This window comes from Arachis hypogaea, chromosome 1, assembly GCF_003086295.3.
Source record: "Arachis hypogaea cultivar Tifrunner chromosome 1, arahy.Tifrunner.gnm2.J5K5, whole genome shotgun sequence".
NCBI lineage: Eukaryota > Viridiplantae > Streptophyta > Magnoliopsida > Fabales > Fabaceae > Arachis > Arachis hypogaea.
This window is the reverse complement of record NC_092036.1, coordinates 101,735,066-101,750,046: the sequence shown is the minus strand read 5'-3', so window position 1 is coordinate 101,750,046 and position 14,981 is coordinate 101,735,066. Positions and strand designations below refer to the sequence as shown.

Here is a 14,981-nt window from a genome sequence, read left to right as displayed (position 1 = left end):
TAGTAGGTGGATAGCTGAGTGGGCGGGAGACAATGAAATAAAAAGGTTTGAGGTAACCAGAAAGAAGAGGAAAGTGGATGTGGATCTAATCAAACACACCTATTCATGCAACACATGACAATTGACTGGTAAAGGGTTTAACCCCAAAGCTTATGTTTTCGTCTTATCTAAAATTATGCCAGTTTATATGTAAGTTTTACTGATTATGTAGGCATGCTGTGCATACATGCTATTGCTGCTATCAAAAAGAGGCATGACCAGGTTGAGGATTATGTGCATCCATGGTTGTGTATGGAGTCCATTCACAAGACATATGCACATTGCATCAAGCCCATTCCTAGTGAAGAATTCTGGACTGCAACTGAGCAGCTGAGGCCTACCCCGCCACCTATCAAACGGCCTATTGGGAGGCCAAAGGTACACAACCGCAACAAGGACCCTGCTGAGACTCATATTCAGGGAGACAAGCTGAAAATAAGCTTTCAGGTTACATGTAGCTAGTGCAACGAAAAAGGGCATAACTATAAAACTTGTAAAGGAGCTCCAAGAAACCCCAACTGGAAATTAAAGAAGAAAAAACCCAAGAAGATAGTTGACAACTCACAATCTCTGGTGCTGCTTCCCCTTTCACAATCAGCCCCTCAACTAGAGGTAAGCTAGCACCAAAAATGCTTTAGAACCATTTTATACTTCTTATTATTAGTCACTAATAAAAAATTGGTTAGATTAAGCACTAATTACCCCATTTGGTTACATTACTGTCTCTTTGTTACATAGGATCAAAATCAATCACAAGGTGAAAAATTGACTGAACCTAGTGTTGGGGAGGTATCTGGGTCTGCAACAGTTGCTGCACCATTTATGGCCCAACCTTCTGCTCCAGCACAGACTCAATTTAGACCTCCATCCCAGCTGCCAAGAGTGGACCAATCAGACTCCAATGCTGCTGCACCTACTTTCAGACCCAAGCACCCAATTGTTCGACCCCCAACAAGTGCAAATCCACCACCAAATCCAATACCACACACACAACAAACTCAAAGCAGATACACCAAGCAGGGCACCCTCGAAGGAGACCATGAAAGCAGCTACCAGTACCACAAAGAGAATTCTCAAGTCTCAGAAGAAGTGAACAAAGCTGCATGATTTCTGTGTTTTTTTTTTTTTGGCTAGTTATTATCATGACTTAGACAATGCTTTTTAGTAGAGTAATCTTGACAAACTTGTTTACATGCCAACCAGACATTTTCATATTTTGGGGTTAACTTATGCTGTTTAGCTATATTTTGGATTAAATCAGATACATTGTCATTGTAACGTTTTGGTTAAAATCTATCCAAAATTACTATCTTGTATAATGCTTGGAATAATGTTTAGATGTTCTAAATACAAAATAAAAATGGATTCAATCCCCTAATACACTTTTCATTCAAAAGCCAGCAATGGCAAGTTCCATTACAACCAACTCCATGTACATCAATCATCTTTACCCCTTCAACATACATACAGTAACAACAACAATTACTACACCAATCACAGTTATATGCCACAAACTCAAGTTTTTTTTGCTTTCACTAGACAACAACTTCCTCTCCAACTCTTCTAATTTTTTCTCAATATCCTAATTTCGAAGCAGCTGTTCTTCAACGGCTACTCCCTCAGCTTCATTCATCGCACCCAAGGCTTCAGGCTCCACGGCCCTAATTTTTTTCAAATGTGCATCCAGCCAGACAAAGTACCGGCAGTACGGTTCTTTAGCCTGCAAAAAAATATCAGTGAATCACCCATTAACACCCAGCATACTATAACCCAACTATTGTAAAAATTGCTCACTTACCTGAAATAATGGACACCCAAGAAACACTCTATTAGGGTTACTAGTCGTTCTTGACTTGTACATAATGGCATAGACGCCGCAGTAGCACTTGGGCGCAACCGGATCTCGCACAAATCCTCTTGGCACAGCGCATGAAGATCCCCCTCCAGGTCTTGTACATGAAGAGCTCCCTTCACTCATCATGGACGATCGCAGCATCAACACCCATGTGTTCCTCCAAGGTTTTCGATCAAATAGGGCTCATGGAAGGGACGATGTCGTTTGGAGTGTGAGGGATCGATCTGTCCTTCAAATTTTAGTTTCCCATCCAGCTCAGCAACCTAAACGGACAGCTCACACTCCCCATAGCCACATCAGCCTTCTCTGGTACCGTTTTTCAACCTAAATCAACGAAGAGGTTTAATTGCCCCAGATTTTACAAGGTAAGGGGGTTAAAAGTATTTTCAAATCTTAAGGGACGAAAATGTCCAATTTTAAAAAGGTTAGGGACCGATATGTCTTTTACTAAAAAATTTAAAACCTTTTATTAATAATAAATTTATCTAGGTACATATTAACTAAACGACTAAATCCATAAAATATTAATCACACCTGTCACCTTCCGTCTGCACCTATTCAAATTCCACTTTTCTTTATCAAATTAACGCTCAAAACTACGGATGTTTAAATTTAAACCGATTTAAATTAAACAATTCATTCAATTTAATTTAAATCAAAAATCGATTAAAACTGCACTAATTTGGATTTGATTGGATTTAATTTTTTGCAAACCACTAGATTAGATCGGATTTTGGATCTACTTTTCATAATCGATCCAATCCAATCCAAACCGCATAATGTGTTATAATATTATTATATTTACAATTATACTTATAACATGTTCAATTTTTTATACATTTTTATATTATTCAAGTATTATTATTTAATAAATATTTTATGTTCAAAATATTATTTATTTATTTATTTAACTAACTTATAATTTTATTTCTATTGTTATGTTATCGTTGGTTTTTTAATATATTATTGAGACTTGTTATGTTATTGTTGATTATTTAAAATTTGATGTTAAGACTTTTTGTATATATTTAATTTTTAATTTATAAAATCGTAAATCCAATCCAATCCAAATCGTTTGAAATTGGATCGGATTTTTTTTTTTTAAAGCATCGAATTCAAACCGCACCGCAAGTAAAATTAGTGTTCAGATCGGATAAATTTTTTACTCAAAATTGATCCAAACCACACCGCAAACACCCCTACTCAAAACCCTTTTTTCTTTTGAGTCCTAGTTAAAATGGATCCCTCCACTTCCACCAATTCAGAAGAATATAGCTTTGTCTATTTTTCTTTTTGTTTTTTAATAAGCCATAGAGTTACTAATCAATTAATTTTAGGTGCTAAGTGTGCTATTTTATAAAATTTTATTGTTATAATTTATATTCTTTTAGTTAATGTTAATTAATTTTTTATTATAAATTACTTTTTAACTGTAATTTGTTTAAAAAATTTAAAATTTTGAATTAAAATTTAAGATTTAAGATTGACTAATACCAACCAAAAAAAAAAAAAAATTTGCTCCTTAGTTGATATCGAATATTGGATCTTTTTCCCTTGTTGGATAATTATAAGCTTTTACTTAGTTGAAATGTGTTAAAATAAGCAAGCCTTAAAAAGTGCATTGTGTTATTGTGTATGCATCTTACTTAAGTGAAGAGCAAATATATCTCTAGTTATAAGGAGGGAGGGGGAGCATAGCATTACTTACATGAACCATCATGTTAAGTTATGCCGTGGAATAGGATGCTTAGTGTGCTGTATTATTGCCTAACATGGATAGATGCTGCCGCTGAATTCAATGGATGGTTCAACTTTGGGTTCCCACTGTTTTATGAGGATGATTGTTGTACCTGCTAGTCTCTCTAAAAGAGGTTTCTTGAGTAAATTAAAGCTCACCAACCAAAAATCCAAAACTTCAAATTAGTGCATAAAATCTTGAGATTGGTTGCTATCATGCTTTTGACCAAGTAATGATGCCTCACACTCTCGCGGATTATTATTTATGGTCCATATTGGTGAGGGATGCTACTTGACCAATAAAAGAATGACGGCTGATAGAAACTCAAAAAAGTTGCCCCCAACTAATACCTTCCATGTAGATTTCCATGGACCACATTATAATCCCAAGCTATGCACCCGACATTTTTGGTTCAAACAGCTACAAAAAGGTTTGGACAAGGTGCCAAACTCATCACTACCACCCTTTTAATTTCAGGAGACACTATTCCAAATTCTGATCAAAATCAGAAGCCATGGGATAAATGACTACGATCAAAATCATTATATGATCCGCATACATTAAATATTTTAACCATTTTCATTGGATTTAGATTAGGAGGATGTGAACATAATACCAATATGCGTATGTTTGAAGCAATTAATAAGGGTGATTGTTGAGATTGACTAAGAACTACGTCCGGTTTGCGGAAAAAGAAAAAAAAATTTGAAATCCTATACCAGAATATGTAAAGAAAGTACTTCTATTTTACAAATATCAAACCTAACAATATTATTATTGTCATCATGCTAATGACTTCTGGCATGCTATGCTGTATTTATGTGTCACTATAAGGACCACACCCCAAATCTAATGCATAATTGTTCTTTCCACACATACAGTATTCATACAAAGTTTTGTAGTTTATTATTCAACAGCCATGGTATGAAAACCATAATTTGTCAGTAGAATTTATACATTACTGACTCTATATCTTGAGACTTGATACAACATTATATGAGACTTTTGTCAGTCCTTTCTTTGAGCGAATTTGGGAAACCTGATTAAAAAAAGAACATACAATAGAAAAGGATTACCAGGCAATCAAAACAAACTGGACAAAATTAAGAATATCTAAGTCTACAAGGTTTTGATTCCATCTGGCTCCAATAACATGACTTCATTACAATGACAAGAACTTACAAAAAATTAGATAAGATAACCATACCATGTTGATCAGTGTAAGCAAATAGATTTCATACCTTAACTTGTATGATGTCTGAAATATCAGTAACATGTGTACCACCACAGGGGCACCCAGGATTCTCTCCTATCCTTACAATTCGAGGTGCGCTTTCCTGTTAGACTTCGTGCATTAGTATTATCAATGGATACTCTGGTGCAAGAGAAGAGAAATAAACCTGAAGTAGAAAAACTAGCCTAGAGATGAAATTCTAATTGTTTTCCATTCTTTCATGGATTTGTAAGCATGTTATGTACATTAATCATAACATACAGAATACTGCTCTCTGTCAGCTAATTCAAAATAATTCCTCCATTTCAATTAATATTATGATCTCATCCCAAAAACAGTGCAGAGAAAACAATGTGTCCATTCACCAATACTGATACTTGTATTACAATAAAACATTGTTTAGATTACAATGACAGGAAAGAAATGTTTTCATCTTCAACAAACCATATTTTGAAGTTATGAGAGAGTGGTTAGGATACTACAAGTATGAGTGATTATTTCCCATGAAGAATTTCGAGATTGGAGGCCAATGGGAGCAATGAGACAAGCTGCAATATTCCTGACACAGTATAGGGGATGATATGTATACTTATATAGTAACATAATGCTGTCAATCGCCCCTTAACATCAAATCGAATTGAGTGTTATTGGTTTATCCATTTAGAGAACAAACTGAAACAATTTTAAAGCAGAAACTGAAAAGGGGGCTTAACGATATCTAAGCGAGGCGACAGCCATACAGGTTATAAGTCATAACAAAGTCAACAACCAGTTTAGGACAAACAGCAAAGAGGAATCAGGAAGACAACATGATGTATCTTCTATAGACTGACCTTGGGAACATAATCAGGAAGACAACCACCACAAAGCTTAGCAGCTTCATCATATGGTAATATATCAGCATGAACCTAAACAGAAAAGTGAAGGTTTTCAGAACCAGATGCCACTTATGAATTTGCAAATTATGAACACTGTTAACTTACTTTTGCTCCCATGGAAATTAAATTATTAGCTTCCAACTCTAAATCCTTTTGCTTATTCTGCATTTCATTTTGTGGAACTGTACCTTTGTATTCAACCCAAGGCCTGGGAAGAATATAACAGGAAGAGAATAGTCAAGGTTACCAAAGTTTAGAAGTATGCAATAACAAAACACTCAAAAGAAAGCAAAGTGCATACCCATCAGCAAAATGGTAAGCTTTGCCAGGCTCTAAATGACCTAATCCTATTCTTGGAAGACAAACATCAAGCAAATGCCCTGCTGAATGCAACCTACACAAAGAAATAACAATGGGATTGAAAATACCACACCTCAGAAAAATTAAAAATGGATCATAAATTAAGCATAGAAGGTAAATCTTTTTGAGTTGCTCTTCAATTCCAATAATTTAATAATCAGTGGTTGTAACAAGGCAAGGCAGAATGTTTCAACTTAGAACTCAATCAAGAAACAGCACCTGGAATTGAGCTTGCGCCTGGACTCATCAACAAATAGTGAGACCTCCTTCCCTTTGTGAAGTTGGGATTCTGCTTCCCCAACCATGTTCTCAAAGAAACCATAATGAAAAACCTACATACACAACAATGAGAAATGCTTACATGCTCTGACAGTAAAGGATCAATTAATTATCTTCCATATCAGTATTGTAGATTTACTATTATTTTTAATTTAAATTCTAAAATACCAATAACATAAAATTCTAAACAATAAATGTTAAAATCCTATACCATAAACCCTAAAAGAACACAATGAATGATAAGCAAAACAAGCAATTCATCAGCCTAGAGAGAGAAGGTAAGTTTGACTAGTGAAAAGTGAAAACTGACAACGCCATCTTTGGATCGGACATCAGTAACCACAAACTTGATGGCTGAGCCTGAATCGGAAGAGTCAACGCCATTGCCAATGCGGACGAATCCATGGTCAGCAGGTTGACCACCTCCTTGCGGATAGAATATAGTACGATCCAATATCAATACATCTCTTCCATCTTCTCCCTGCAGTTCAACTATTCTCAGGTATAACCACAATCAATGAAATCAATTTTTAAATTTCGAGAGGCTTCGTTCTTCACAAACCTTGAAATGCGAAAGGAGTGTGGCAGTGGATTGAAGCTTCCACATGTCATCGTAATAATCCAGCTTCGTCGGAATCTCACTCTTTCCATCCATCATCAAGCATCACTGATGATTCCTTTGATTTCTGTCTCGCAATTAATATGCAACGCCGGTCACCGGCGGCGCCACCTTAACAGAAACCAAAAGTAAAGCAAACACCTACTCCCACTTAATTTTGACACGTGGCATTAATATTTAACCTTTGATTTTGACCTGGTCAAACCGCCAATTTATGGAAATTGGATACATTAGGGATTTGATTTGATTGGATCAATTTAGGTATCATAATCATAATATTAAATAAGCGGATTCGTAAAATATAAATGATTAATAATTATATTTCAGTACAAAATATTTATATACGAGTAGATTATAATTAGTTAGTTAAAAACTGCTTCTTTAAAGATGAGAATAAATTAGTTAGATCTATGACAGATCCTTGTAAAAAGTAGAAAGAAAACGTGGTGGGTATTTCTCACATGTTTCTGTTTCCTATAAAAACAGAGAACGCTCTTATCTCTTTCTTGAATTCTTGACTCACACAACAACAAGAAGGTTGGATTTCTCCTTCAATGGCTGATTTGGGTGTCATCAATAACAAGAAGCAGATGAAGAAGATGAAGAAGAAGAAGAAGAAGCAAGTAGGTCAGGATCATGTGTTCCCTTCTTCTTGTTCTTTCTCTTCTGGCATAAAATTCCTTCCGAATGAGTTGTTGGTGGAGATTTTCGGGAAGGTGGCATCACAATCCATTGTTGATCTGTGCAAGGTGAAACTGAGTTGCAAGGAATTTCTGAATGCGGCGGAGAACGATCACGTGTATCAGCGTGCATCCATGGAGAACTTTTCCCTGGTGCCACTTCCATGGTTCACCGAGCAGAAAGAATGTTGGTTCTTGAAGCGGTGTAGAGAAAGTGGGAATTTGGAGATTGCATATCGTGAAGGAATGGTGGAATATTTCAGTTCCGGCGACGTTGATCGGGGTCTCGAGAAATTGAAGAAGGCTGCAATGAACGGTCACGATGAAGGGAAGTATGTTTATTCAATGATTCTGATGTGCAGCGATAAAGAGAGAAAACAGGGACTTGAACTGTTTCTTACGTTGAATGCGTCCACGTGCATAAGAAGGTGTAGAAAGAGGGTTAAGTATTTTGTTAGGAGCATGTGGCTCAATAACATTCCTATGCTTAATCATCATTCTTTCTTGTGTTCTTCCAACACATGCCAAACCAGTGGCAAAATGATGCTCAATTATAATCTTAATCTTTCAACAAAATGGTGGTCTTCCTCCGATCAAGATCAATGGCTTCGTACTATTTCCTGTCACTACTGCCTTGCAGATTATGAACTACTTTTATTTTCCCATATCTTCCAACCACATTATTAGGAAATTGTGAAAAACATTCCAATATAATTATAGATTATATAATTAGGAAACTGTGTATTAGTTTCAAATATTCATAGTGCTGATTATGTTAAGTTTTGCTTCCCTTTGTACACTATTTTCAATTCAAGGTAATTAATGGCAAAAGATACATGTCTTAACTATTTTCCAGGTTGAAGTGGTCACTCTTCTAAGAGATTTTTTTGCTTCCATGAATATCGATCTAGTTGTTTTTTATTTTTTACACATGAATTATATATTATAATTAGAATCTCTCTCTTTTAAACTTTATAATTAGTTTGATAGCGACGATTTCCTTCTTATTTGGAATAGTTTGGTGGCTGTGTAATCATGACAGGTTCATTGTTGCCGAACATATATATACCTTTCTTTTATGGAGTGTAGGATCTTCTTTAGTTTTTTCGTATACGCATCTACACACATTTATCGTATACCATAATAAAAAAGAAAGTGTTCTCAAAGATTTCTGTAATATATATATATATATATATATATAATTAGAAATTCGGGTGTAATTAATTTGTCTATGAAATTGATAATAATCATTAAATAATAATTTAATTAAATTTATTAAATTATTTAATATTTTTTAATTATTAATTTTACATAAAAAATTAGTCACTAAAAAATTTTACATGAAAAACTGCATCCGAACTTCTATAATATATATATATATATATAAAAGTCCCCTCACGTCAAGATTTTAAGTCTCTTAGTTAGTTAGTGTTATTCAAGAATCAAAATAATTTACTAATCACTAAGGTAAGGTACGTATTTCGATTATTCAAATAATTTTTACTCTACGTCCCACACTCCTGTTTATTTTACACACATTTTTTATAATTTATATAATAAATTTTTATTTTGTATTATCAACATTTTTCAGTGTAAATTTTTTCATATAACGTAAACCTCTTTCGTGTTCTTCTTTTTCAACTTAATTAAATTCGTTGTTCTCTTCTTTTGCATTTTTCTTCTCTACATTATGGATCTGGATTGATTCAATGCAATTATCTTCGTCGTTTATCTTCTTCGTTTTCTTCTTCGATCTGCACTTTTGAATTGAAACAATGAATGAATCAACTTCAAATCAGTTGAATGAGTGCGATTTTGATGATTCTTTTCAAACGCATCAATTTGATGAGGTTTGGATTATTGAATTTTGAATCGAATTTAATGGAATGAAATTTTCTAATTTTATTTGAAGTGAATTGAATGGACTGAGGTGATCTACATCTGAATTGAATTCAATTGAATTGATAATATGTAATTGTGAGTAATTGTGAGTGTCAGTAATTGTGAGTAACTCTGAGTAAATGTGAGTAACTCTGAGGAAATGTGAGTAACTTTTCGGTTCATTAAGTACTAAAGAGGTAGTTCATCACTTTCATGTTTTCGGTTCGGTCCGCATAAAGAAATTTAACAAAAATTAGACCAATATGTTCTGTTTCTTCCCTAAGTATTATATAATTGTTTCATTGTAATTAAGATTTCGGTTCACCATAACTAAAATTTCGGTTCACCATGAGTACTGTGTTCGGTTCACTATGAATACTGTGTTCGGTTCATTCTGCACTATTCAAAACTCTTCTTCCTCACCTTCTACTGCTTCTTCACCAGAGAGAGGAGGAAAAGACAAAAAAATACAGCAGCAACAACAACAAAGGAATGACGATAAGGAGAAAACACGTGAAGAAGAGGGAATGCGAAAAGCGAGGAGAAGGAGGAACGCGAAGAAGAAGAAGACGCTCCGTGCGTAAACGAGCGTGAAAAGAAGAAGAAGAAGCTCGGGAGAAGAAGAAGAAGTGTGGGAGAAAAGAAGCGTTGAGCAATTTCGTATGCATTGAGCGCGTGTATTTCACGTTTCATTTAATGGTATTAAATTTTTTTTTGTGTTAGACTAACTTGATTACATCATTACATGAACGTATAACATCTCGCTCTACAAAATTATATATCGATACATAATTTATGTCTGATCTGTCAGCGAGATTGAAAATTTAATGTGCTAAGTACCATTCAACGACACAAAAATATTTTGTTGACAATAAAAATACTCCAAATCATTCCAAAATGATTCTATTTTATATTTTATTAATTAAGTTTAAAATAATTATATCATATTAAATACAATAAATAAATAATTTTAAATGTTATATATATAAAATTATAGGTATCAAATAAAATAAAATAATTTTAAATTATTATCTTTTAAGTATCATTTATTTATGGTAGAGGTATATTATTTTGGGAATGGATCCTCTCAATTGTTAAAACAAATTGAGAGTGTAAAGTGTTATCTCTAATCTTTCGTTATTCTCTTTTATATTTTTTTTGATCCCACTTATAAAGTTAATGATAAAATTAAAGATCATGCTTTACCCCTCAATTATTAAAAAATTGAAAAGATCAATTCCCGATTATTCTACCCACTTTAGCTCCTCTTAGATCCAACTTCCGCCGATCAAACTTGTGAAACAAATTAAATTATTGGTGAATTTTATTGTATCTTTTTTAAAACTTATAATTTGAGTTGCTTAAGTTAATTAGAGTTAATATCTTAATCATAATAAGATTATTTTATAATTAAAAAAAAAAAGAAAATCGATCCCTAACAATATTTTACGCATTCTGTAATTTTATGAAAACAAACTTTTAAGGCTGACAAGTGAATTCTGAAAAAGAATGACAAAAAAAAAACGACGTCATTTTTTTCAAGATTCACTCTCGCTATGTTCTTGAATTGCATAAGATGAAGTGTCTCACAGTATTTTATTTGCAGAAAATTTTAAGGGTGTACTTACTTTAGCCATTACAATTTGAACAAAGGAATACAATAAGAGTTAATCCATAATGGATCAATTTCATACAATTTATTCAGATACCTCAAAAGCACCGATCATAGGAGTTCCTTACCCAAGTTTTTTTGGGTCAATTTTTTTTTGCATTTTTAACTTTGTCAAATTTGAGTTAGAACTATTTTGTTAATTATAAAAATAATCAATATACATTATATTATATAATTATTCAGTTTAAATAATATTTTAATTACAAAATATTTTTATTATAGTTAAGATATTAATTCTCATTAAGTTAAAGTAACTCAAATTATAAATATAGTTAATTACATTTAATTAGAAGATAACACATTATAGAAGGTAAATTATATGTTATTCTAGGGAGGGTAAGATAAAATTTACCTAAATTATTATATGCAAACTTAGAAGGAAAAAAATCGTATAGTTTAATTACTTTATCGGTTTTTATAGTTTTATTAAAATTTTAATTAATTTTCGATATTTTTTTTTAATTAGATCTTTATATCATATAATATTTTTTAACAAAATCTCTACCGTAATAAAAATATTGAAATTCACAGAATATTCTGTTAAATTATACAGAATATTCAATCAAATGTTAGGTATATTCGTTTTGTTTAATGGAATATTCGTTAATTTTAATGTTTTTGTCACGGAAGGAACTTAATTACAAAATTTATTATGATATAAGAACTCAATCGAAAAGAAAAAAAAAAGTATAAAGACCTAATTGAAAATTTAGTAAAATTATAGAGACCAATCGAATAATTAAACCAAAATATAAATAAAACTAAATGAAATCTAAAAATATAATAATATAACGTTAATTAATATTTGTGCATTCCAGCAAAGTAGCTAATAAAATAAAGAAAAATGATGTAAAATATTTTACATAATGTTCAATCATATTTATTCTTTTATATAACTATTTACGCGCTGAATGTGAAAAGTAATTGCTTTTACCGATACAATGCTATAAAATTAAATACATATATAAAATTATTTTACAATTTATACTGATAATACATTAAAATTAAATTCTTTTTTATTAAAAAATGTTCTATAACCAACAAAAGTTAGTCCAGGAAAGAAAAAAGAATTTATTTCTAGAAAGGGAATATTAGAAAAATTCTATTACAATTTTTGCAAACACTAAATAATAAAGTATGAAAAAGGGGCTTGAATGATGCGATCGTGTTATTACCAATAATAAAATGGGGGATTTCATAGTTTTTGGTTTGTGAAGATATCTTATTAAGTGCTTAGTTTTTTTTTTTTTTCACTAAAATCGAACCTAAACCTATGCTTGAAAAATAATTATCCATATGCTGATAAGAAATGTATGAATACTCGAAAAGGAAGGAGTTATGATAATCTCCGTACTACTGAGATCCTATATCTATATGATTCCACCTGAATTGTTTCACCTATTCTTTTGAGGAAAAGTTTAATTTCAAACTCGGTTCAAATAGGAAAATTATTCTAAAGTGTCTTGGATAATCCACACCTTCAAGTCAGACACCAACGAACATATTGAAATTTCTATGTAGTTGACATTTTTCACAGCACAACGATGCAATTATAAGAGTCTCACATTAATGTGACGACTACTATATATGCCAAAAACGAGAGAAATTATAATCCTTTCTTTCTTTTCCTCCTGCATGTGTTTGTGTATGAAAATGATAACGAGTTTTAGCCGCCATTTTTTTCATACTTTTATCTTCTTAAACGTATTTTTATCTTTTTCAACATGTTTGTTAAATATATTTTTAATTGTATATTCTACAAAATACAATAAAAACAATAATGAATGAAAGACGCGTATTCACTACTAATAAAAAGAAGTTTGTGTTAGTACAATTGAAAAGTACACACGTTTCACCAACACATGTGATTTCAAGTAATCGCAACAGAAAATGTGCTTTTCTTCTTCCAATCTTTTGCATCCATTCTCTTGTTCTGCTAGCTGCATGCTTGAATTCTAATCAAATAAAATAAAGTCATTTTTAATTAATTTTATTATGTTCTATATTATTTACTATTGTCCATTTCTACGGGCTACACTAAACTACCTCTCTTCACTGCCACAAAATTTTATTTATATGTGTTGTTATGCTCTAAAACTATTAATTCATTAATTAATATAACAAACAAGCTTTCATATTGGAATTAAAATTAGGGCACAATCAGATTTTTTAATATGTCCATTGATTTTAAAATATAAAAATTTTCAAGTAATATCAGACCAATATTTTTCGTTCTGAAGTTATGATTTTAAGTTTGGATATTTTTGTCAAATTTTAAAATTTTTTAAGAAATTTTTTTGTCTTTTGCACCATTTAAAATTATTTTTATCGCCGCTAGAAATTTTCGAATATCATTTTAGTGTGTGTTTGGATTGCCATTTATTAAACTGGAATTTGAATGAAGGTGGTTTTATAGAATTGATTTTGGATAGAAGTAAATTTGTACCAACATAATTTATATTTGATAATTTTATACAAAAATTAATTTTGATAAAATGAATATTGCTTGGATAATATTAGTTAAAATTATTTTTAAAAAATAATTAATTAATTACTAAAAAATATAATATTAAATTATAATGTTATTTTTTTAAGTATATTTAATCTTTTTTATACTTCTTTTAGTATATTTTTTTATATAGTATTTTTTATAGTATTCTATTTTAATATGTTATAATTTTTTATTATTATAATAAAAATTAATATTTATTTATTAAATTAAAAATAACATAAAAAATTAATAATTTTTAAGAATTCTTTTTATAATAAAAATTAATATTTATTTATTAAATTTAAAAATAACATATAAAATAATATATTTTACTATTCTATTTAAATACTCTTAATAATCTTGTTTCTATTATTATTTTGGATTCTAACTTTTATTAATTATGTTTTTATTATTATTTATGGTTAATTTTTTATTTAATTTATCATTTCTAATAGAAATAATAATACATATTATAAAATATTAGAATAATAAATAATGCACAAAAATTACAATAATAAATTTTATATGCCAAACAAAAAAATATTTTATAATTTTTTTAAAATTCTCAATATTCTTTTATTTAGTATTATTTTGTCCCGTAAAATTTTATTATTTTTACTGGATTGTTATGTATCATTAATTTTTTATTTACTTTATCTTTTTCAATAAGATCAATAATTCATATTATAACAAAATTACAATAAAAGATTTAATAAAAATATCAAAATATGGAAGAAAGTATTAAAAATTAAAAAAAATAAAATATTTGAAATGGCTTGAAACAAATCTAAAAATTTAAAGAAAATACTAAAAATTGTACGAACGTTAAGAGAACAGAAAAGTTACAGTTTCTTGCTTCAAGTGAACGTAATTTTAAGATGCAAAATTACATTAACGTTAGAGCAAAAAAAATTACAAAATACCAAAAAAATAATTTTTTAAAATTTAAACATACTTTTATCCTCCTAAACGTATTATTATCTTCTCTAACACGTTTGCCAAACACACCTTTAACCATATACTCTATAAAATACAATAAGAGCGCTTATTCACTGTTAATGAAAAGAAGTTTGTGTTAGCACAGCTGAGAAGTGCATACGTTTCACCAACACATGTGATCAAGTAATCTCTGCAGAAAATGTGCTCTCCCTTTCTTTGTCTTCTGCATCCATCCTCTTGCCTTGCTAGCTGCATACGTGAATTCTAATCAAATAAAATAAAATTATTTTTAATTAATTTCATTGTGTTCTATATT

General features: G+C 30.8%; 2 protein-coding genes across 2 annotated transcripts; one reads left to right on the top strand and one right to left on the bottom strand.

Annotated features, from left to right (window-relative positions):
• Nucleotides 1-4,358: 4,358 nt before the first annotated feature.
• Nucleotides 4,359-7,089, bottom strand: LOC112704003 (uncharacterized). Its single transcript, XM_025755599.3, has 8 exons — nt 6,946-7,089; nt 6,694-6,864; nt 6,324-6,436; nt 6,046-6,138; nt 5,850-5,952; nt 5,700-5,774; nt 4,874-4,969; nt 4,359-4,671 (listed from the first exon to the last, which is right to left on the bottom strand). The coding sequence occupies exons 1-8, from the start codon at nt 7,039-7,041 to the stop codon at nt 4,600-4,602; spliced, it is 819 nt and encodes a 272-aa protein (XP_025611384.1). The 5' UTR covers nt 7,042-7,089; the 3' UTR covers nt 4,359-4,599.
• A 467-nt stretch (nt 7,090-7,556) lies between these two features.
• On the top strand, nt 7,557-8,369 carry LOC112704014 (F-box protein At1g67340). Its single transcript, XM_025755606.2, has one exon. It carries the CDS (start codon nt 7,557-7,559, stop codon nt 8,367-8,369), a length of 813 nt encoding a protein of 270 aa, XP_025611391.1.
• The last annotated feature ends 6,612 nt before the right edge of the window (nt 8,370-14,981 follow it).